This window comes from Ruditapes philippinarum, unplaced genomic scaffold (genome assembly GCF_026571515.1).
Source record: "Ruditapes philippinarum isolate M1 unplaced genomic scaffold, ASM2657151v2 ctg683_1_1_1_1, whole genome shotgun sequence".
NCBI classification, from domain to species: Eukaryota; Metazoa; Mollusca; class Bivalvia; order Venerida; family Veneridae; genus Ruditapes; species Ruditapes philippinarum.
The window spans coordinates 384,279-405,471 of record NW_026861864.1 but is presented as its reverse complement, the minus strand read 5'-3'; the positions used below and the strand labels follow the sequence as shown (position 1 = coordinate 405,471).

The 21,193-nt window shown below is 30.5% G+C and overlaps 1 protein-coding gene across 1 annotated transcript; it reads right to left on the bottom strand.

The window, feature by feature from the left end:
- Nucleotides 1–851: 851 nt before the first annotated feature.
- On the bottom strand, nucleotides 852–20,774 carry LOC132717169 (palmitoyltransferase ZDHHC1-like). The gene is made up of 11 exons (XM_060700593.1): nucleotides 20,556–20,774; nucleotides 19,401–19,577; nucleotides 16,920–17,089; nucleotides 16,325–16,426; nucleotides 15,420–15,544; nucleotides 14,081–14,239; nucleotides 13,455–13,570; nucleotides 12,878–12,957; nucleotides 11,810–11,939; nucleotides 10,554–10,671; nucleotides 852–10,035 (listed from the first exon to the last, which is right to left on the bottom strand). The coding sequence occupies exons 2-11, from the start codon at nucleotides 19,575–19,577 to the stop codon at nucleotides 9,413–9,415; spliced, it is 1,800 nt and encodes a 599-aa protein (XP_060556576.1). The 5' UTR covers nucleotides 20,556–20,774; the 3' UTR covers nucleotides 852–9,412.
- Between the last annotated feature and the right edge of the window lie 419 nt (nucleotides 20,775–21,193).

The window sequence follows — 21,193 nt, the reverse complement described above, 5'->3', positions numbered from 1 at the left end:
TTGAATACTGCATGTTTTTGTTGTTTTTTTGTTCTTTTTTTTCCATTTCCTAATATATCTGAGTAAATAAACTTAAAAGATGTTATATTCCTATTATTCCTATCCAATCTATGTGTGTGTTGAATTGTGCAATACCATTTTTGTTATAATCATATATATTCTATACCCTTAGTTCATGAGGTGCCATTATTAAAATGAAGAGAAAAGTTATTTGTTTTGTTTATATTTTTTCATTGCCATTTGTCATGCATAAAATATGCATGTACATATTATGTATACCCAAGAAAACTACTCAGCTCACATACATGATTTTGGGGCACAGGAGCAGAAAGGTTTCCATGGCGATTTGGTGTACAGTAATAGTTCTTGATGTCAGTTTTTCCACTCTGGTTTCAAATGATTTCTATTAAAACATTTACTGTAACCTGTTGAACAATTGGTTGCTAGTAGTTCTGGCAGAGAATGCAGGAAAACATGTTCTTTTTATATACAATGTAGTGTGGTTTCACTTAATTTCGTGGGCATGAAATTTTGTAGTTTTGTCATACATTTTCCTGGGTTTTTAAATTTGTGAATTGTCTTATTTCTGCAAAAATTAGAATGCAAAAATGTTATGCAAAATAATCATACAGCAGAAGAAATTAAATTTTGTTGCATCTTCAATCTGTGGATTGACCTATTCACAGAAATCATGAAAATTAGTGGCCCAGCAAATGATTTTGCAGTGTAAGACTGAAACACATTTTGTTTTCTTTGAGCTGGCAGGAAAACAAAGAATTGTTGTTAGGGAAAGTCAGATTATTGCAATATACAACATAAAACATATAAAATAAAATAAAAAGCAACACAAATTAAAGTTTTCAATCCTTTAATGCCATCTACCTGTTTCTCCATTTTGCATAACAGAATAATTATTACATGGTTTTATAAATATGACAAAGATTTTACAACAGTTAATGAAATATTTCAAAGTTTGGTATGTAATTTCCATTATATTCTTTAACACGGCAAAACTGGGAACAAAAGCATTAGAAAAGGTGGGGTTTTAAAAAAGTAAAGAAGTTACTTATAGCAGCAAGGGGGTTTGATTTTTATAGCAGTAAAGGATTTACTTACAGCAGCAGACGGGTGTGCTTTAGAACAGAAAAAAGGTAATTTCTAGAAGTAATGGATGTGGTTTGTAGCAACAAATGAGTAATCTATAAAAAGTGTGGTTTAAATGGCCATCAAGATGGTTTTTTTACAAAAGAATGTTGACATAGGCAGGGACCAGTCTGTGGTACAAAAATTTGGTTCTGGTAAAACCATAACCAAGATGAAAACAAACTTGGCTTTAACATGCAGACAAATACAAAAATATCAATTACAGTTCAATTACAGTTCAATAAAAGATATAAATCATTTGAATATGATATTAAAAAGTTCACTCTTAAAATTATGCAATAAGGTTAAGTTTGGTAATGAAATCGATGATATTAAATGGTAAACAAAATGGGCTATTTTTTTGTTTTTGTTAGTTTTCATGTAATATAAGAAACTTTTAGGAATAGAATGGTACTAAAAATTGTTGGAGTTTTTTTTTATATTAAATTACAGTTAAATTATAATTACCACACCACTTTCTTTTAATTGCTGCCCATGTAATCAACGTAAAACTATTTCAGGTGTTCCCATTCTACTAACTTACAGTATCATAATCTAGAGAATACAAGCTTGAATACAATACTTCATTAATTTCATTTGTACATAAAGAATAATGATAATAGGTTTGGATCAAGGTAATAAAACTTAATAAGGAAACAAATCTAAAAATAATATCCGCAATATGATTGGTCAAATGGTATATAAGATTAACCAATGGGAATTCATTATTTTCAGACTGGTTCCCAGCATCCAGTTTTAATGACCTTTGAGCTCTGTGTATTCTGTGCAAAGAGAAACTATCACAATTTTGTGCAAACTAATAAAGCACTTAACATGTCTGTAAAAAAATATACAAAAAATAATATACAAATAATAATATACAAATAAATATTAAGCAAATAAAAACAAAAAGGAAAAAATCACAGGAGAAAAAAAATGTACAAAATAAATATACAAATATTTATAGACTAGGAATGCATGTATATAACATATGTAAATAAAAATGGACGGAAAACACTAGGTCCTGATTTAGGAATGTTTGATACTTTAATATAAATCTACTGCTTAATCATCGTTGGTGTAAAATGCAAAAAAAAGTTTTTAAAAAATGTTTGACTATTATTTTCATTTTAAACATTGAATTTCCATGTAAAATTGATTTCCATGTAAAAATGCCTGGAAATAAATCAATTATATTATTTTGTCTAATCAATCTGTTGATACTTTGGTGAAAAAAATATTATAATCATCATAGAGATAAATAATAAGCCCTACTCTTAAATCATTAAACAAGAGGGCCATGATGGCCCTGAGGTCGCTCACCTGTATATAGGCCCCCCCCCCCCCCCCCCCCCAACGTTGCAGGGCCAATTTAACCCAAGGGCTTTTATTTGCACAAACTTGGTAGACACCCATAAGAAGATGTTTCATGCTAAATATCTAAGCTCTAGCTCATCAATGGCTTTTTAAAAGAAGATTTTTTTAAAGTTTTTACTATACACATATAGTTAAAAACAATGACACCCCTGGGGCCGGGCCAGTTTTGACCCCAGGGCTTTTATTTGAACAAACTTTGTAGAAACTTACTAGAAGATGTTTCATGCTTAATATCTAAACTCTAGCTATTTGGGTTTTTTCAAAGAAGATTTTAAGTTTTTGCTATACACATATAAAGAAAATCAATGACCCCCGGGGCGGGGCCAATTTTGACCCCAGGTCTTTTATTTGAACAAACTTTGTAGACACTCGCTAAAAGATGTTTCATGCTTAATATCTTAACTCTAGCTATTTGGGTTATTCAAAGAAGATTTTTTTAAGTTTTTGCTATACACATATAAGGAAAATCAATGACCCCCGGGGCGGTGCCAATTTTTACCCCAGGGCTTTTATTTGAACAAACTTGGTAGACACCTATTAGAAAATGTTTGATGCTAAATATCTTAGCCATAGCTCTTTGAGTTCTTTAAAAGAAGATTTTTTAAGTTTTTACTATATGCATATAGGGAAAATCAATGACCCCCCGGGGCGGGGCCAATTTTGACCCCAGGGCTTTTATTTGAACAAACTTGGTAGACACCTATTAGAACATGTTTGATGCTAAATATCTTAGCCATAGCTCTTTGAGTTCTTTAAAAGAAGATTTTTTAAGTTTTTACTATATGCATATAGGGAAAATCAATGACCCCCCGGGGCGGGGGCCAATTTTGACCCCAGGGCTTTTATTTGAACAAACTTGGTAGACACTTATTAGAACATGTTTCATGCTAAATATCTTAGCTCTAACTCTTTTGGTTCCTTAAAAGAAGATAATTTTTAAGTTTTTACTATATGCATATAGGGGAAAATCAATGACCCCCTGGGGCGGGGCCAATTTTGACCCCAGGGCTTTTATTTGAACAAACTTGGTAGACACCTATTAGAACATGTTTGATGCTCAATATCTTAGCCATAGCTCTTTGAGTTCTTTAAAAGAAGATTTTTTAAGTTTTTACTATATGCATATAGGGAAAATCAATGACCCCCGAGGCGGGGCCAATTTTGACCCCAGGGCTTTTAATTGAACAAACTTGGTAGACACCAATTAGAACATGTTTCATGCTAAATATCCTAGCTCTAGCTCTTTGGGTTCTTTAAAAGAAGATTTTTTAAGTTTTTACTATATGCATATAGGGAAAATCAATGACCACCCGGGGCAGGGGCCAATTTTGACCCCAGGGCTTTTATTTGAACAAACTTGGTAGACACTCACTAGACGATGTTTCATGCCAAATATCTAAGCTCCAGCTCTTATGGTTTTTTAAAAGAAGATATTTAAAGTTTTTTCTTTCGGTTGCCATGGCAACCAGAGTTCTGCATGGAATTAAATTCTTTGAAAAATTTTTAAAGGTGACCACCAAAGGAATATTCCTGTGAAGTTTGGATGAAATTGGCTTAGTGGTTTATGAGGAGATGTCATTTAAAGTAAAAGTTTACGGACGGCCGGACGAAAAGCGATCACAAAAGCTCACCCTGTCACTTTGTGACAGGTGAGCTAAAAAAGCTTGCATAACACTTACCTGAAACAAATTTTGCAATGTAAAATAATTTACAAGACTGGCTAAAAGCTCAGCACTTTTTCAAATTGACTTTTCTCACACCTTGTTTAAAGGCCATATTAAAGTCATTTATGATTAATGTGCTGTTTATAATTATCTGTTAATCTGCGCGATTAATATATTGAAATTGTATGTAAATAAGCTTATATCATTGCCTTGTATGAGGCAAATTAATTGTAAATTTTATTCAGAGAGTTTACTAATTGATTTACATGAAAACCTTTGAATCAAGTAGTCAATCATAATTAAATCGAAGGTAAGACATGGTAAAAAAATGATAAAGTAACACAGTTTTTGTTGACAAGTCTAAAATGTGCAGAACTACTGGTACAAACAAAATAAGTAAAGGTAACTGTTAAGAATTCAAATCTTCGATATATTTTGAATGTATGTGTAATTGATTACTAATGTAAAGCTATGTAAAGCTTGTCATGATTACATGTAGCACTTAAATACTTCAAGATATACTATGCTCATCTTTGAGTAAAATATTTTTGTTGCTGAAATTTTTTGAATCTTTTATTGAATTTCTGAATATTTTTTTATGAATATATATTTAAACTGTGTCCACATATTGTGTGTAGAGTTTAAAACAGAACATATCTACTTTGTGTGACCAAAACAATTTATATTTACAAAGAAACTGTGCAACAATTTTCAATATTTTAAAATATCAAATTGGCACATAGTATATCTTTAAAATACTTCAATTATGAACTTATATTCACATACTGATGTATCTTTTATTTCTCCCTTCTATATACATGTAAGTGTTGTTTTTTTCTTGTTTTCTAAAACACCCTTCTCACTTTGTATTATGTTGCTGGTGAAAACCATAATGTAAACAAGTAACAAAAAACATAACAATTTTAACCGCTGTTTGCATTTGTAAAATAAATTCATCATGAAAAATCAGAACATGAATTCTTCCTTATTCTAACTTAGACAATAAAACCTCTGTTTGTTTTATCTTACAATTAATCATGAGCCTACATGCTGTAAACATTAATACTATATCTATCTATATCACAGAATAATTGCTTTGTGTACACACAATCATCTAATAGTATGTAATTAATTTGGGTCCGTGTTTGCATTTTGTACGAGGGAAACTCTAATACAACTCTAGAGACAGGACATATGTGACATAGTGTTTTACCTCACTATGCCATTTTCTGATACTCATTTTACACTTCATAACACACAAACAAATGCAATAAATCTATCATTAAATTCATTACATAAAATCTAATGATAATCTTGTTGATGATTTCATTTCAAAACAAGTCCCACATGTCATCCTATAAGCATTAAGCCCTGTAACCTGTCTTAAGAAGCACCTTCAATTCTTTTTATATATATGAATATTTTTATCTAAAATCTTTGAAAACAATTTTCATGTAAGTAATCTGACAATCTCAATGCCCTTAACTCCTCAGTACAAATTACAAATAAAGACCCCTTAAAGATTTAAGCACAATACAGTCAAACCTGTGATCAAAAGCCACCTGAACGAGAGAGAGACCAAAACATGGCCTTTCTATACAAGTGGTCTTTATTCGGAGGTTAATTTATTCTATTGATGTGTTGTCAAATAAAGGCCTTAAATTACAGGGTGATCTTTATTCACATGTGGTCTTTTACACATGTTTGACTGTATTAATAAAATATACATAACAGTATAACAACAAAGATAAACAATGTCATATTAGCTCAAACCATTAGTCACATTACACAATAATGCTGTTATGAAGTACATTTGTACATGTATATCTGAAAATATCTTTATAAAACAAAAACCCCTATGTCATTAACAAGTCTTTTCTGAAATTCAATCAGTTAACAAATAAAAAATTAACATCACTATGGCATATAAATATAATCTTTTCATCAAATTCAAGTTTTAATTCATGCATTTGTGGTAATGTCATTACCCTAGGCCTGAAATTACTGTTACGTAACATTTTTAGTTTTCAAAACGACAAGAGTCTGCTACAGAAAGAAGTAAATCTTAATGTTTTTATTATAAAGCACCTGTAACACAAACATACATGTATTTATAAAACAATCTTTAAATCAACAAATGAAAGAAATATGGTCATTATACTGCATACACTCTTTTAAAGTATGTAAATATAGTACTTCAAATGTTAAAATTCTTTTTTTTTTTTTTTTGCTTGAATTAATGTTGTTCCAACACCGTATATGTTGTATGGCTACCTTCCAGCTTTACTGGAATAGGAAAACCTCGGGCGTCCCTCCGTGCATTATGAACGGGCAACTGAGTAGGACCAGCGACGTTCCGTAAAGCTGGAAAGCTTTCTCACATGTAGAATCTGAAAGAAGCTGCCGCAGCTCAAACATACAGCGGTAAGAGGCAGGTGGTTTGATGTCAACAACCTTTACCGCTCAGCCATGTTAAAAAACATTTGTTTCGGACCACAATTCTCTCCAATTTTGAAAGACCAGATATCTGCCACAAATTAAATGATACCATACCCCTAAAATGTCTTTATCTTTTGACATCACAAAGAAAAATACATGTATATACAAGTTATATGCCCTCAAAGTGACATTTAATAACAATGTATCAATTAATGAGAACAGCAAGTCTAGTGAAATAATGTTTGGTATTACACATAAAATAAACATTTGCACATATTTTAATGAAAATTACTTCATTTCTACAAAAATGAAAAAGTGAAGAAAAAAAAAACAACATGTTTTTATGTTGAATTTGTATAGTAGATAAAATAAAAAGAAAGATTTCCCTGTAACAAATGACACTGTATGAGTCTTTGTTTTAATATAAAAAAACAACAACAAAAATACCACCCTATTTTGGTCATTTTTTGAGATTCTATATACCTGTACAAAAGTATCAAAATATGATGGAAATATATTGTAAAGAGCATATGGCACAATGTTAAATAGCTGTGTTTTCTTGTTATCCATCAAGATAAATGGCAGCTTAATTTTGATCATCATCTGGATTTTGATATATGAAATATTAAATTAATCTCTTGCATATTTTGCCATTTTTCATTTGATCTAGACAAGAATTTCAAATTTGATGTTTTTATGCTTTTGGAAAACTCAGTGGAGTTGCTTTAACATGAATGCTACAGTGCCAAATGTCAAAATTGGTCCTTATTGTCTAATTACTTGAGGTAGTACTAAGTTAAACATAAAATTGAGAAAATCAGAAAAAAATGGAATAAAATAAGTCATGGAGAGAGTGTGCAGTAGATCTAACAAGAAAATACCTGATGTATTACAAAATATTTTAACATTTTATAGGGTATAAAACTATATGTAATGAGATATTTTTTTAAATATTATTCATTAACTATAAAATCATATTGTTTCAATAATCGTATGGTCGATTCTCAAAACAATTAATAGGTCTCTGGGAACAGAATAAAACGTTCTGGAACAAAATGTCATGTGGCTATTTCAGAGACTTATAATACAGAAGGATAGGAAGCTCTAAAAATAGAACATTTTCCTGTCCATACCCACAATCCCTTTGCGCGAGATTCATTAATTGGCCTTTTAAGTTGTTTGATTGCCGCCATCTTGTTTTATGTAACCAAATGTGTTTACGTTTTCATCCATAATACTTTTGAGTGTATTTCATATATCACAAGGAAGGACATTTGATTGTTTATTTGGTGAATTCATTGTCACCTTTGGTGGGTTTTTTTTTAAACAAATAATACCATTATTTCATTAGTGAGGGTCTCCTACAAAAATGTGTAAGACTCCCAAATAGCTTTTTTTATGAAAAACACAACAAAACAAAAAAAAAACAATATTTTTTCTAATCATATGATCTATTAATAGCATCTAAATCACCGCAGCTTTCTAGGCAAGAAGTTATATAAATATTAACAACTAACATACAATATAGAAAACATTAACAATGCTATACTGAAACGGTTTTCATATTCAACTATATACAACTATTATACAGTTTTTTTTTTCTTTTGTGAAAAAAAAAGATAACATATTCTAAAATATAGACATTAAACAATAAATATCACGGTTTTTGGCCATTAACATGGGTAACTGACAAAATAAAAACCCTATAATAATTTCTGTTTCAAAATGTATAATACAGACGCAAAGTATTCAGGTTCTAATTCCAACAAGATAAAACATCATTTCTGTCTCATATTTATACTGATAATATGACTATAATATTTGCAAGTCTCAAAAATTTTGGTGCCTATGACAATTTAAGCTTGTAATTATAGTTTCTATTCAATTGCCAAATTCTTCCAGAAAATAACCCATTTTTAACAGATAGCAAAAGGTAATAGTAAAATGTTGCCTATTTATTTGTTTCGGTTTCAAGGTATTTCATCAGTATTTCAGTTCTGTCTATATACAGCTTCATACACCTAATCAGGGTTTCTGTACCAGACTGGTCTGTTTCTTCCCACAAAACAATTTTTTTTAAAAAAAGAAACCAGTCAATTAAGAAGTGCACAACAACTGGTGTTCAAAAAATTACTTTTCAACTTATCAATAAAAGTCCTGGAACTACAAACATCCCTGGTCTTGATGTAGTATGCATCACCACCCTGAAACTTACATATTTGTGATATATAACCCTGAAACTTCCATTTCTGTGATATATAACCATGAAACTTTCATGTCTGGGACATATAAACCTAAAACTTTTATATCTGTGACACATAACCCAAAAAACTTCATTTCTGTGACATATAACCCTGAAACTTTCATTTCTGTGACATATAACCCTTAAACTTTCATATCTGTGACATAAAACCCTGATTTTTATATCTGACATATAACCTTTATGCTTTTATATCTGTGACATATAACCCTGAAACTTCATATCTGTGACATATAACCCTAACTATCTCCCCATAGTAACCTTACTATAACTTATTAAGCCTGTTATTACTCATTTGTGTAAAAATAAATCATTCCTTAACATCAGATTTATAATCTAGTACCTGTCTATCTTTTTTCTGTGAGACACTCTACCTGTACAATTATATTTTAATTCCAATTAAGAAAATGTAAGTAAAACATCTAGCCATTAATGTATCACTAAGTGATAGGACGTACAATCTAAACATCTTAATCTAAAATATAAATATCCTACAAACTCTTAGAAAGAGAACACAACATTAAAATAATCACACTTCCGTATCAGCCACAGGTTTCAAGGTACTTTTAATCCTTTCTTCCCGCAGCGTCGGTAAAAGTCTGTCCGTAGCAACTGTATCTGTCGACCGCATCGTGGCCGTGTATGGCTGAAAAGAAACACTTTCGTGACTTCCCCTTAGCCCAGTAAAATCCAGAGGTGGTATATCCTTAATCACAGGTTTGTCTTTCTGAGCGTGAGCTTTTCTCAGGTTAGTTGGTGTTAGCGGAAGATTCTGAAATCCATCTGTGTAATCTAAACTTCCATCTGGATTTAATCTAGCTGAGTCATTCAAAGTAAATATCGTCCTGCTATTTAACTCATCATCACTTTGACTTTCAAACTCTTTTTTCTTCTTTTTTACCTTTGGCTTCTTTTTCGTATGTTTGTGTTCTTTATTTATAGCACTATCACTTCCTTTCATACTGAAGCTTAAAGATTTGTCAGTAGGCACTTCCAGCAGGGAATCAGCTGAATCCGAGTGATATTCCCCCGCTTGACCTATGCCCCGAGGGGTTACTATCGGAGGAGGCATGATCCTCACAGGGTTAGCAATAGGTGGAATATCCACATGAGATATTGTATACCCTTTGTTCTGGTACATCTTTGGATTATCTGAAATATAAAAACCATTGTACAACTATGATCACCAGTAACTACAGAAAAATGCAGTAAGAAATAGAAAAGGAACAGTTTAACATAGGTTAACACTTTTTGCTCATAAACAGGTAACTTTTATGGAAATAAACCTTTTTACTGACATTTCTGTTTTCACTTCTAATGGGTTTTTATAGGTCCTCTGTTTCAAAGAAAAAGTCAAGGTATTATGATTGTTGTGTAGCCCATAACCCAAACAATTTTAAGGGATATCAATATGAAATTTGAAATATTTGCTTGTCCTGACAAGAGGCAGTTGAAAGACTAGGGGCATAATTCTGAAAGCTATTTTTGGAGTTATGCCCCTTTTTAACTAAAATTTTTTAGCAAAAGGGTTAAATACGACTTTTGGTGATCTTGTTATTTTTTTTCTTTTTCAGTTTAAAAGATTGTTTGAAGTAATTTTGACCTTTATTTCATAGACAAAATAACGGGGAAAGAAGAGATTAGTTTTTAACAATTAAAAGATGCCTTACCCACTGTAGAAATTGCACTATTGGTTGTGTCCTCATTTGAGGACTTTTTCTTTTTCTTTCTCCGTAACTTCTTTACAGCTGTAAGTTGTTCCGCATAAAGTTCACCCTGAGTTTCCATCTATAATATCATATAGTGTATGCATTATGTGCTAAGAAAATGGTACATGAAAAATTTACAAAATTCAATCCAAAAACTCATTCTATGTCCAACAGTTGTCAGTTTTGCATCCAATAATAAAATTGTCTATATCAAATACAATAAGTTTGGTGCCATCAACATCTATTTTAGTTTTACCTCCATTTATTTAACATACATTTTTTTAATTACAATATTATTTTTAAGAAATAGAAGTTAATTTTGCGTGCATCATCATATAATATTGCAAGTATCTAGTTCAGATGCCCAGTAAAACACCATAAAGGCCATAGAACTGTAAAATAATTACAACAATAAATTACAGACCATATAAATGATAAAACCTGTAATATTATAATCATGATTAATTACAACAATAAATTACAGACCATATAAATGATAAAACATGTAATATCATAATCATGATTAATTACAACAATAAATTACAGACCATATAAATGATAAAACATGTAATATCATAATCATGATTAATTACAACAATAAATTACAGACCATATAAATGATAAAACATGTAATATCATAATCATGATTAATTACAACAATAAATTACAGACCATATAAATGATAAAACATGTAATATCATAATCATGAATTAATTACAACAATAAATTACAGACCATATAAATGATAAAACATGTAATATCATAATCATGATTAATTACAACAATAAATTACAGACCATATAAATGATAAAACATGTAATATCATAATCATGATTAATTACAACAATAAATTACAGACCATATAAATGATAAAACATGTAATATTATAATCATGATTAATTACAACAATAAATTACAGACCATATAAATGATAAAACATGTAATATTATAATCATGATTAATTACAACAATAAATTACAGACCATATAAATGATAAAACATGTAATATTATAATCATGATTAATTACAACAATAAATTACAGACCATATAAATGATAAAACATATAATATTATAATCATGATTAAAAATCAATGGAAATTTGTTTATTACATTAAGCCATGAAATAATATATGTGATGTCATTTCTGACATAATATTAATTGAAGTGACACAGGGCATATTCCGAAGCAGTAAAAAATAAAGCAGTTAAAGCTTACCAATTTACAATTGTTATTTGTTTCATGCATGGGTATCGGACTGGCAGATGGGGGCGGAGTCTCTCCGGGTGACCGATGATTCTCAGCTTCTGCATCTTCAAGAATACGCTGATAATCCTTTGAACTTGACCTAGATATGAGACAAAGTATTCTAGATTGAAAAGTATCAATAATTACTTTCAATAAACATTGTAAATCGCACAGAGATGAATTTTTTATTGCAGAATTCAAAATTGTTTTAAGACATTTTCGGGAGTTTTCATATAGACATATAGGCAAAATTAAAACTGTTCGACATATAGGCAAAATTAAAACTGTTCAATAGAATTTCTTTAAACTTGGCATGTTGTTAGAATATGATAACAGAAACATTTTAAGCGAAAAAAAAATTGGGGTCATCGTTCTCGTTTTTGAGTTATCTGCCCTTGAATTGGACTTTTTTGTTAAATTCAAGGGCAGATAATTTACAATGAAGGGAACTAATACAATTTTTCTTTCTTTTTTTCATGAAGCTTACCTTCGTTTTAGTTGATATGCAAAATTTCAAGGACAAATTTAGTGTGGGTAGTTTTTATTCCCATTTCTTCTTTTAACCTGTGCATTTTTTCTTTAAAAAATGGCCTATTTTTTATGATTTTAAAGTACCTTTATTTTCATTGAAAAAAAATTAACAGAAACAATGTAAAGAATTGCATATTATTATGTATTGAAATCAACAATAAAAAGAAAAACATAATCCAGAAGTAGAAACAAGAATTCATTTAAGTATGTATAAGTTATCTGCCTTTGAAATGACCTCAAATAAGTAGAAAAGTCTGATTCAGGGGAATAGATAACTCAAAAACGAGAACGGTGACCCCAATTTTTTTTCGCTTAAAATGTTTCTGTTATCATAACCAACAACATGCCAAGTTTAAAGAAATTCTATTGAACAGCTTTAATTTTGCCTATTTGTCGAACAGTTTTAATTTTGCCTATTTGTCTATATGAAAACTCCCGAAAAAGTCCTTAAGTTTAAATTTTTTATTAATGAATACAAATAAAAATTAAACAAAAAATTTATATTACCGTAAGCCAGATTTGACATTATCCCTTGACAGCTTTCTTTTATCACTTGAACTCAAGTCTGTTGAAGGCATGATTCGATTCTGGAAATAAAAAATCATACAAATATGATAATCTTATAGACTTATGAATACTGTTTAGGAAGTCTCTTATATAGTTAATACGTCTGTATCAATTTGCTATTATAATTCGTATCAGATTGTTGACAAATGGCAGTATATAACGGCTGCATGTAACCTCTGCCAGCGACGTTATATAAAAACTTTATGCATTACCTGCCTATGTTTTCTTTTATCTACATTTCAAGAACATCAGCATCACCTGCCTGTACTATGGGACAATGAATACACAAAATTCTTATGCATACCTGATATGTGCTAAAAAATAAATCAGTGGATTTTCAGTCATTTTACAATATAGAAAAATCATTTGTTAGGTCAAAGTATCACTTATCTGACTTTGGATTATATCATTTTTTACTAGTATTAAACATATAATAACAAGTAAAAAATGCTACATAAATGATATGTAATAAGTATTTTTATATAATAATTGGTGATGATAAGAACGTGAGACATACCCTCTTGCTACGTTTCGTGCTACTGGCAATACTTAGTTCATCATCCTCATCATCTACATGTTTTTCTTTGTCCCGTTGCCTTACTATGTAATCATATGTACTCAACTTGTTGTGAACTACAATTACATATATACATATAATATTATATTATATGTTGTCATAAATACTCATCCAGGGATGAACTACAATTATATACATTTAATATTATATGTAATCATATGTACTCAACTTGTTTTGAACTACAATAACATATACATAATATTATATGTAATCATATGTTCTCTAAGAGAGAAGATTTTAAGATAGTTTTCGTTATAAAGAAAGCATATTTTCCAAACAGACTTGAATAATACTATATTTAGCATTTTCATTACAAAACAATTGCAATGGAGTGCTTTCAGTTTTGGAAAAGAATTATAATCATAATCGAAAAATACCATGTAGCATTTACCAGGATTAATTTTCATCCTTTCACCAGAGGCTGTCAGGCTGAAACAAGGACCTATTTCCAATCCAAAATAGCTTCTTTTTTTCCCAACTTTACGTTAGAGGCCTTTTCCCAAAATAGTTGGGAAAGGCCCCAGTAAAATTAATTCCCCCTGCAGGCTAGGGTGAGATATACTTACTGAGATAAAGATGGAATCCAAACAAATGTACCAGCAGTCCTATAGCAATTATACCAAGAATAAAGTAGACACCAAGCATGGCCAGCCATCCATTGTGAGCTACCGGTTGGTAAAATATTGTCAATTCTGCTTCTGTATAATCTAAACTTGAATTCAAATCTGAAAATAATAAATACAACTTTTTATCACATACCAGTGCCTATTTTTCGACTCCATAAAACATAAAAATGGTATTGCACGGTCGTGCATATATTTTGACAAGACATCATCTGCGTTATATAAACATAGTGTAATGTTAGCGTCATTCTATACATGTTTCAATGAAAAATGGTTCTCTTTCACTTCAAACGGTCTTTATAATTGGTAGGTGATAGAATTAAAGAGTGTAAGTTTAATACTAAATATATTGCACTTGTTGAATAAAATAATATTATGCTCGCCAGAGGCTTGCATAATATAATTTTATTCAACTTGTTCTATAACTTCAGTATTAAACTTACACTCATTCAATATCCTCTATTTCTTTATTCAAAGGGGAACAACTTATCTGGGCTTGTCTGTAACATTGAATTGTTTCTCAACATGAACTATGTCTAAAATAATCATCATTTTCAAACAATTTAAAACACAAAAATAAAATGAGATTTAATAAAAAAAAATCAAAAGAAATCAATGTAAGTCATACATTTATTAAAAACATGTCTCCTATGTTACACAAACATGTTTACTGTATTTTATTTGTTTTTATTTTCACTACTTTTCATATTTCTAGCAAATGCAAATAATGAATATTGAAAATAAATCAACATTAAGAATCTTGCTATATTAAGAGATACGCATCTAGAATTCATGACCCTTTTAGCCAAATAAATCATCATCATTAGATATGGACCAATAACTCAGAGCAAAATTTCAAATTAGTTTTGCTTGTGCAAAATGACCCAAAAAAGGAAAGTGTTTAAACACTGCTTACTTTACGCTAGAAATTGTGCAAAATAAGATTATATATTTAATTCAGAGTGTATCTTTTTTTTGTATTCTTATTTCTGTTTTAAATGCCTCAGTTGATCTACATGTATATAAAAACTTAAAGTTTTTTGATTTGAGCCTTCTGGACCTCGGGGTTATTACAATATCTCCTTAAATTAATATAGTCGATATACACCCATAAATAGGAATTTATAATCTTTAAGGTAGTATTAAGCAAGTGTTTGTTTAGAAACAACATCTTCTTTAGTAATCTTAAATGCATAATCTTAAGATTCCTTCCTACTCTAACATTACAGGTATATCAAGATTGTAAGCAAAAACAAAAACATGTGTCTGTAAATAAACATACCCCTGTAAGGTTGAAGAATCGCCCTATTTGTCTGGTCAGTGTAGTAGGCAATGAATTCCACTAAAGCAACAACCACAGTGAAAAATAATGCTATAATTGCTGTAACAAGTGTTGCCAGAAACCATCTGTTAAATAAAACATAAAACAATTAAATATGCTATTCCAGTATTACTCATTTTAGTGATTTTACTAATAGAAAAGGTAAGTATCTCTTTTTCTAAAATGTATAAATCAAAATTAATCTTAACAATAATACTGTTGTCATGAAAACATAAAATCTCCTTTAAAAAATATACTGTTGATTTACAATGAATTATTATCTTAAACTTGAGTTGTCTCCCTTCCACCATGATTTTCAAGCAATTAACTAATACAACTGTGAAATTGTATTTAATAAATGGTTATTTTTAAGTCTATGTCAATTCATATAAAAATAATAATTTTTTTTATAGCAATGAAAAGGAGATTCACTTTGTCAAAATGTAACAGCCCAAAAAATAAAAACTCTTGCAAGAATTTTATCCACTAGAATGCATACTATATTATAAACAAAAATTTCAAATTGATCACAAAAATACAATTCCATCTGGAAAAATAAATAACCAATCAGGAATTCAAACTCATGACCACAGATTTACATGCAAACAAACATCCATACAATAGATCATTGATCTAAACAATCATTGCAATTGTCACAGGTTGTTCTATTTATAGAAATTGTGGTAAATATATAGAACCACTATATTCACATTCAGTAAGCTAGCTGGATAGCTTCCTCACATGAAATAATCCAGAATCCCTGACAGATTTGAACCCACAGCAGTGAGGTGCAAGTGGTTTGAGGTCAAGAACCCTAACCACTCAACCACAGACGCCCCATATAAAAAGGTATATATTTGACTTACCTATAATTCCTACCACCAATACAGTTATTTAACCATTTACAATGATGGTCAAATTCACTCACACACTTGTTACATATACTACAATGCTTGGACTTGGATTCTCTGAAAACAAAAACAAAACACCTCCAATGTCAAGACACCATTACTATACAATTAATCTTAATACTGCATGTTTGTAACATCGCTTTTTTGGATAATCCTGATATTTATATAGTTATATATACATGTATACACGACTGCTATCAATTTATGAAGAAATCTCTTTTCCTTTTTCTCTAAAAAAATCCTTGCTGTATAATCAATTTGTTATAATGTATTCTATAAAACTTAAAATAGCTTTAAATACATGTATGAATATTAAATATAAATGATAAACCTATATAATGAATGCTAAGTCAATCAAATCTTTGTAAACTATGCAATTTCTTTGCAATTTTCAGTTAAAATTTAACCAGTAATAAACTCAACAAAATAAACTGGAACAATAAAAAAACAACATTTTATAAATAAACCGATGCCGTTAAACTAGTTCTATAGATTGTTTATTGCAGTTATTTCTTCTGTAGCGGAAAATGATGATATTTTTCATACTTACACATCAACTTGGCAGATGTAACAATGACAGTTTTCTATGACATGTTTGTGCTGGGATCTATCAAATTTTTTCTTCGGGTATTTTTTCTTCAGAACAGAGGGATCAGCCGGGTCTATTGTACAACCAATTACATGGCATACCAGGTGAGCTAACAGACTTACACCTGCAACCTAGTACACTGTTAAGGCTTAATATAGCATGAATTTGTAAATAAAATGTATTTAGGGTTCACTATTTAATAGAAAAAAAGAAGAAGAAGTAGAAAAAGGAGAAGAAAAAAAAGAAGAAGAAAACAAAGAAGAAAAAATAGGAGAAAAGAAGGAAGAGAAATCGAAGAAGAAAAAAAGGAGAAAAAAGAGAGCAAGAAAAGAAAGCAGGTGATGAAGAAGATAAAGAGGAAGAAAGAGAAGAAAATCGTTTATAATGATTGCAATACATGTATACAGGACAAAGTATTCTTATTTAAAACAAATACAAAACAGTCACCCGCCCAAATGGATCTATAATTCAATTTATCCATAAAATTGTGTTGTAGAATTAATGAGCTTCAACATCAATAATTTACCCCATTTTAATAGCAAAATTCTTACATTGAGCAGACAATAATTTTGAATATTGTCATACTGAATACTGGTGACACAGCCTGTCATTGAAGTTTTATTTATATTCTGTTATAAAGTAAAACACTGGTTTATTTCCAATAATATTGCAGAAATACTATGATCAAGTATATATGTTAAAAGCCTTCAGAGGATGCTAATTTTCTACCTCCGTTTATTTTCAGAAGAGACTTTTCTTCAGATGACGCTAACTTTCTACTTCCATTTACATTCAGGGGGGATTAATAATTTAGTTACACTTTGTCTTTAATCAAATATAAAAGACAGCACTTGTCTTGGGGAGGTTTCTACTTCTGTATCGAACTGCTAGACATTTCCAGAATAAATCAATGCTTTTAGTCTCAAATAAAATAAACTTGAAGAGATAATTCAATGAACTTCAATGAAATTTATCCCTTATGCTTATTTAACAAATGCTGAAATGTATTGCATATATAAGCATGTCAGATAGGAAGTTACATGTCATGTAAATCAGTAGAAAGTATGATAATAATATCATGTTTGCAAGTCTTATTCATGTCTTTTTTCCCTTGTGATTTAAATGAAGACAATATATGAGCCGCGTCAGTACAAAATCAACATAATGGGTTTGCGACCAGCATGGATCCAGACCAGCCAGCGCATCCACGCAGTCTGATCAGGATCCATGCTGTTCGCTTACAAACCCTATAACAAGTAGAGAAACTGATAGCGAACAGCATGGATCCTGATCAGGTGCGTCTCATATGACTAAAAGAAACTGTCCTCCGTTTTGTGTTTTATGAAAAGCAGCTTGACATTTATTTGTGCAGAAAAAAACAACAGGTAAGTAATGTGGTTCAGCCCCAATGTACATTTTTGGGGGAAACAGTCTGCTTTAATATGATTAATATTAAATAAAAAGTATAAACCTATATCTGATTACATATTTTATACAAATCTAAGTAAATCAGAAAATTATTTTGTTTTCTTAATCTTTAGATCATATCTTGAAATTTTTGTAACATAGAATTTATATTTAATCATATATACATGAATATTGTATGTAAACAGAATAAGGTGTTTCAGAACAAATCATTCTGTTGCTACTTTAGTAGGTTTGATGATGATTTCATGCATGCTTCACTCTTTCAATAAAATATACTGACAACTTTCCTTAATTCTAGAAATTCAATAATCATATTAATCATAATAAAAAACAATAATTTTACAATTTACAGACCGCAAATATATAGAGAATATTGAATGAGTGTAGATTTAATGCTTAAATTGAACAAAATAAATAAAATCATATTATGCAAGACTCTAGCCAGCATTATATTGTTCCAATTCAATGAGTTCAATAAATTGGGTATTGAATCTACATGCATATAATATTCTATTTATCACCTATCCAAACAAGAACGGTTTCCAGTTAAAGAAAGAATCTATTTTCATTGACGCGCCTATAGTGTAACGCTAACATTAGCACGCTTTACGTAAAAACTTACGAAATTTGTACTTACGCATTTTTTTAGTGAAACGCCTTTACGTAAAAAAATTGTACGTAAGTAAAAACTTACGCAAATCTTAGGCGTAAGTATGTTAGTAAATTGCTGCCCTGCAACTTGGTTTATATGATAGATTAAGCTTTATACACTTATACACCAACATTCCGTAAGTTATCTGGATAGCTTTCTCATATGAAATAATCCAAAGTCCCTGTCGGGATTCGAACCTACAGCGGTGAGGGACAAGTAGTTTGCAGTCAACGACCTTAACCACTCGGCCACATATGCCCCTGTTTTATATGATAGATTAAGCTTTATACACTTTACATACTATTAAAACTTGGCACCTAAATCTAAAGATGCTATTCCATAATAATAATTATAAAGGATACAATATATCCTGCTGGCTGCCATGATTTGTGGAGTGCCGGAACAAAACACACAAAGTAAAACACAGCAAATACTATGAGGACAATCCAGGCTGCTATCTGTAGAGGGTGTGGGGGTAATGTCCAACCATTGTCACGACTTTTCTCCTCCTTGTACGACTCTACATCTTTTACACCCATCTGAAAAAATAATAAAAATTTGTTCATTCTATAGAGTTCTGAATATTGTTTTATTTGGAACATTATGCTAAAATATTATATATTTCATTATTTGCTATGTTTTAATTATCAACAGTCATTCACTCATGACTACATGTATTTCATGTTCTTGGGATTTTTTTGTCGTTGTTTTTTATAATAGAGCATACACATATTGATAATATTATTATGTCATGGTTCAGAACTGTTCACTATTTAGGGGAGAAAATGTGTAAGCGGCCAGATAGCTCAGTTGGTAGAGCCGCGGTGTGGTATTCCAAGGTCCCAGGTTTGAGCCCTGGTCAGGCTGCACATTATTTTCACCCTGTGACAGTTATAAAAAATTCAATTCAACATTAATGATATGATCAGCCTCATCATGAGTTAGTTATTGCCTGTCCTGTTCCAATTGCATTCTGCCTTGTTTAAAGATATCCTTATATTACAGAATTTGGCTTTATCCTTGGGTTCAAAATAAGGTTCTTTCCATTTCCTCATTTGATATGAATGTTGCGTTAGCTTAATAGGTAGAGCGTTGGACTGTCTTCAAATGGAGCAAACCAGATTTGATTCCGTGACAGACTGTACAGGTTACTTTCATCGTGATTGATCATGAAATCCTTCCTACTGCCATTTGGAGAAGTAAATGGGAAGACACATAATAAGTACTGGTAAACTACTTGGATGGAAAGATATCTAGCTGGTGGCTGTCTTTACTGTGGTAAATTCAAAGTGGCTTACTGTCGAGATCCTGAGGGTAAACTACCACCACCATTACTTCCCGAGTTTATTATATAGCATAAATACTTCTTAAAATATATCCAGGAGATTTCCAAGAATCTAAATTTAAATTCAAGCTCCTGCTGTGATGAACGATCAGACAGACTAAAATTGACGAATAAATATGTTTATAACATGTCACTAGATCTAATACCGTAATATTACACTTGTATTTCTTACTTTTTAGACCGGGGTTTGTACACGAGCTCTTGCAGAAGTATTAATTCTCAACGAAAATGCCGAAAAACATCCATTTTCCTACTATCTGTCAAACACTATGCGCCATTTTGAATCCAAGGTGATTATGTCAATAATCAATATTGTATAAATACGCGTGTTTACATGTACTTTAAACAAAAGTAAAACCGGCAAATAATGTCTTGTAATACAAATATTAATATATTACGGATGTTAATGGTCTATTACATATTTTACTTGACGAGATTAAGTTGCAATAAGCAAGTATATAAGAACTATTTTCATTCTGAACATCAGATAACAATATTAATCTAATACGTGCACCTGCTCTAAAAATCCTGTACCGTACTATATCCAATAAAGGAACATAGCTTAAGCTATTTAACAAGTACTTCAAGTTTAGTCAAATATTTTTAGATAAAATTTTGAGAGAAAATGTACAAATGCTCTAAGAAAAATAAAAGATTTAAGAATCCAGTTATAATTAACATATTGTGTGCAGTGAATGACTGATTTTGCAGAATTTATCACAATATTGCTAATCCATGACTAACGCTGGAAGGGCTATTTTGCCTATTTGACCTGTTTTTGGTAAATTACATAGATTTTAAGTGCCATTT

Coding starts and splice junctions, on each gene's coding strand:
- LOC132717169 (XM_060700593.1), bottom strand. CDS start 19,577: ATGGGTGTAAAAGATGTAGAGTCGTACAAGGAGGAGAAAAGTCGTGAC. Junction 14,240..15,419: donor GATTCTTCAACCTTACAGGG/GTATGTTTATTT, acceptor TATTATTTTCAG/ATTTGAATTCAAGTTTAGAT. Junction 10,036..10,553: donor TAGTGCAATTTCTACAGTGG/GTAAGGCATCTT, acceptor TTTATATTTCAG/ATAATCCAAAGATGTACCAG.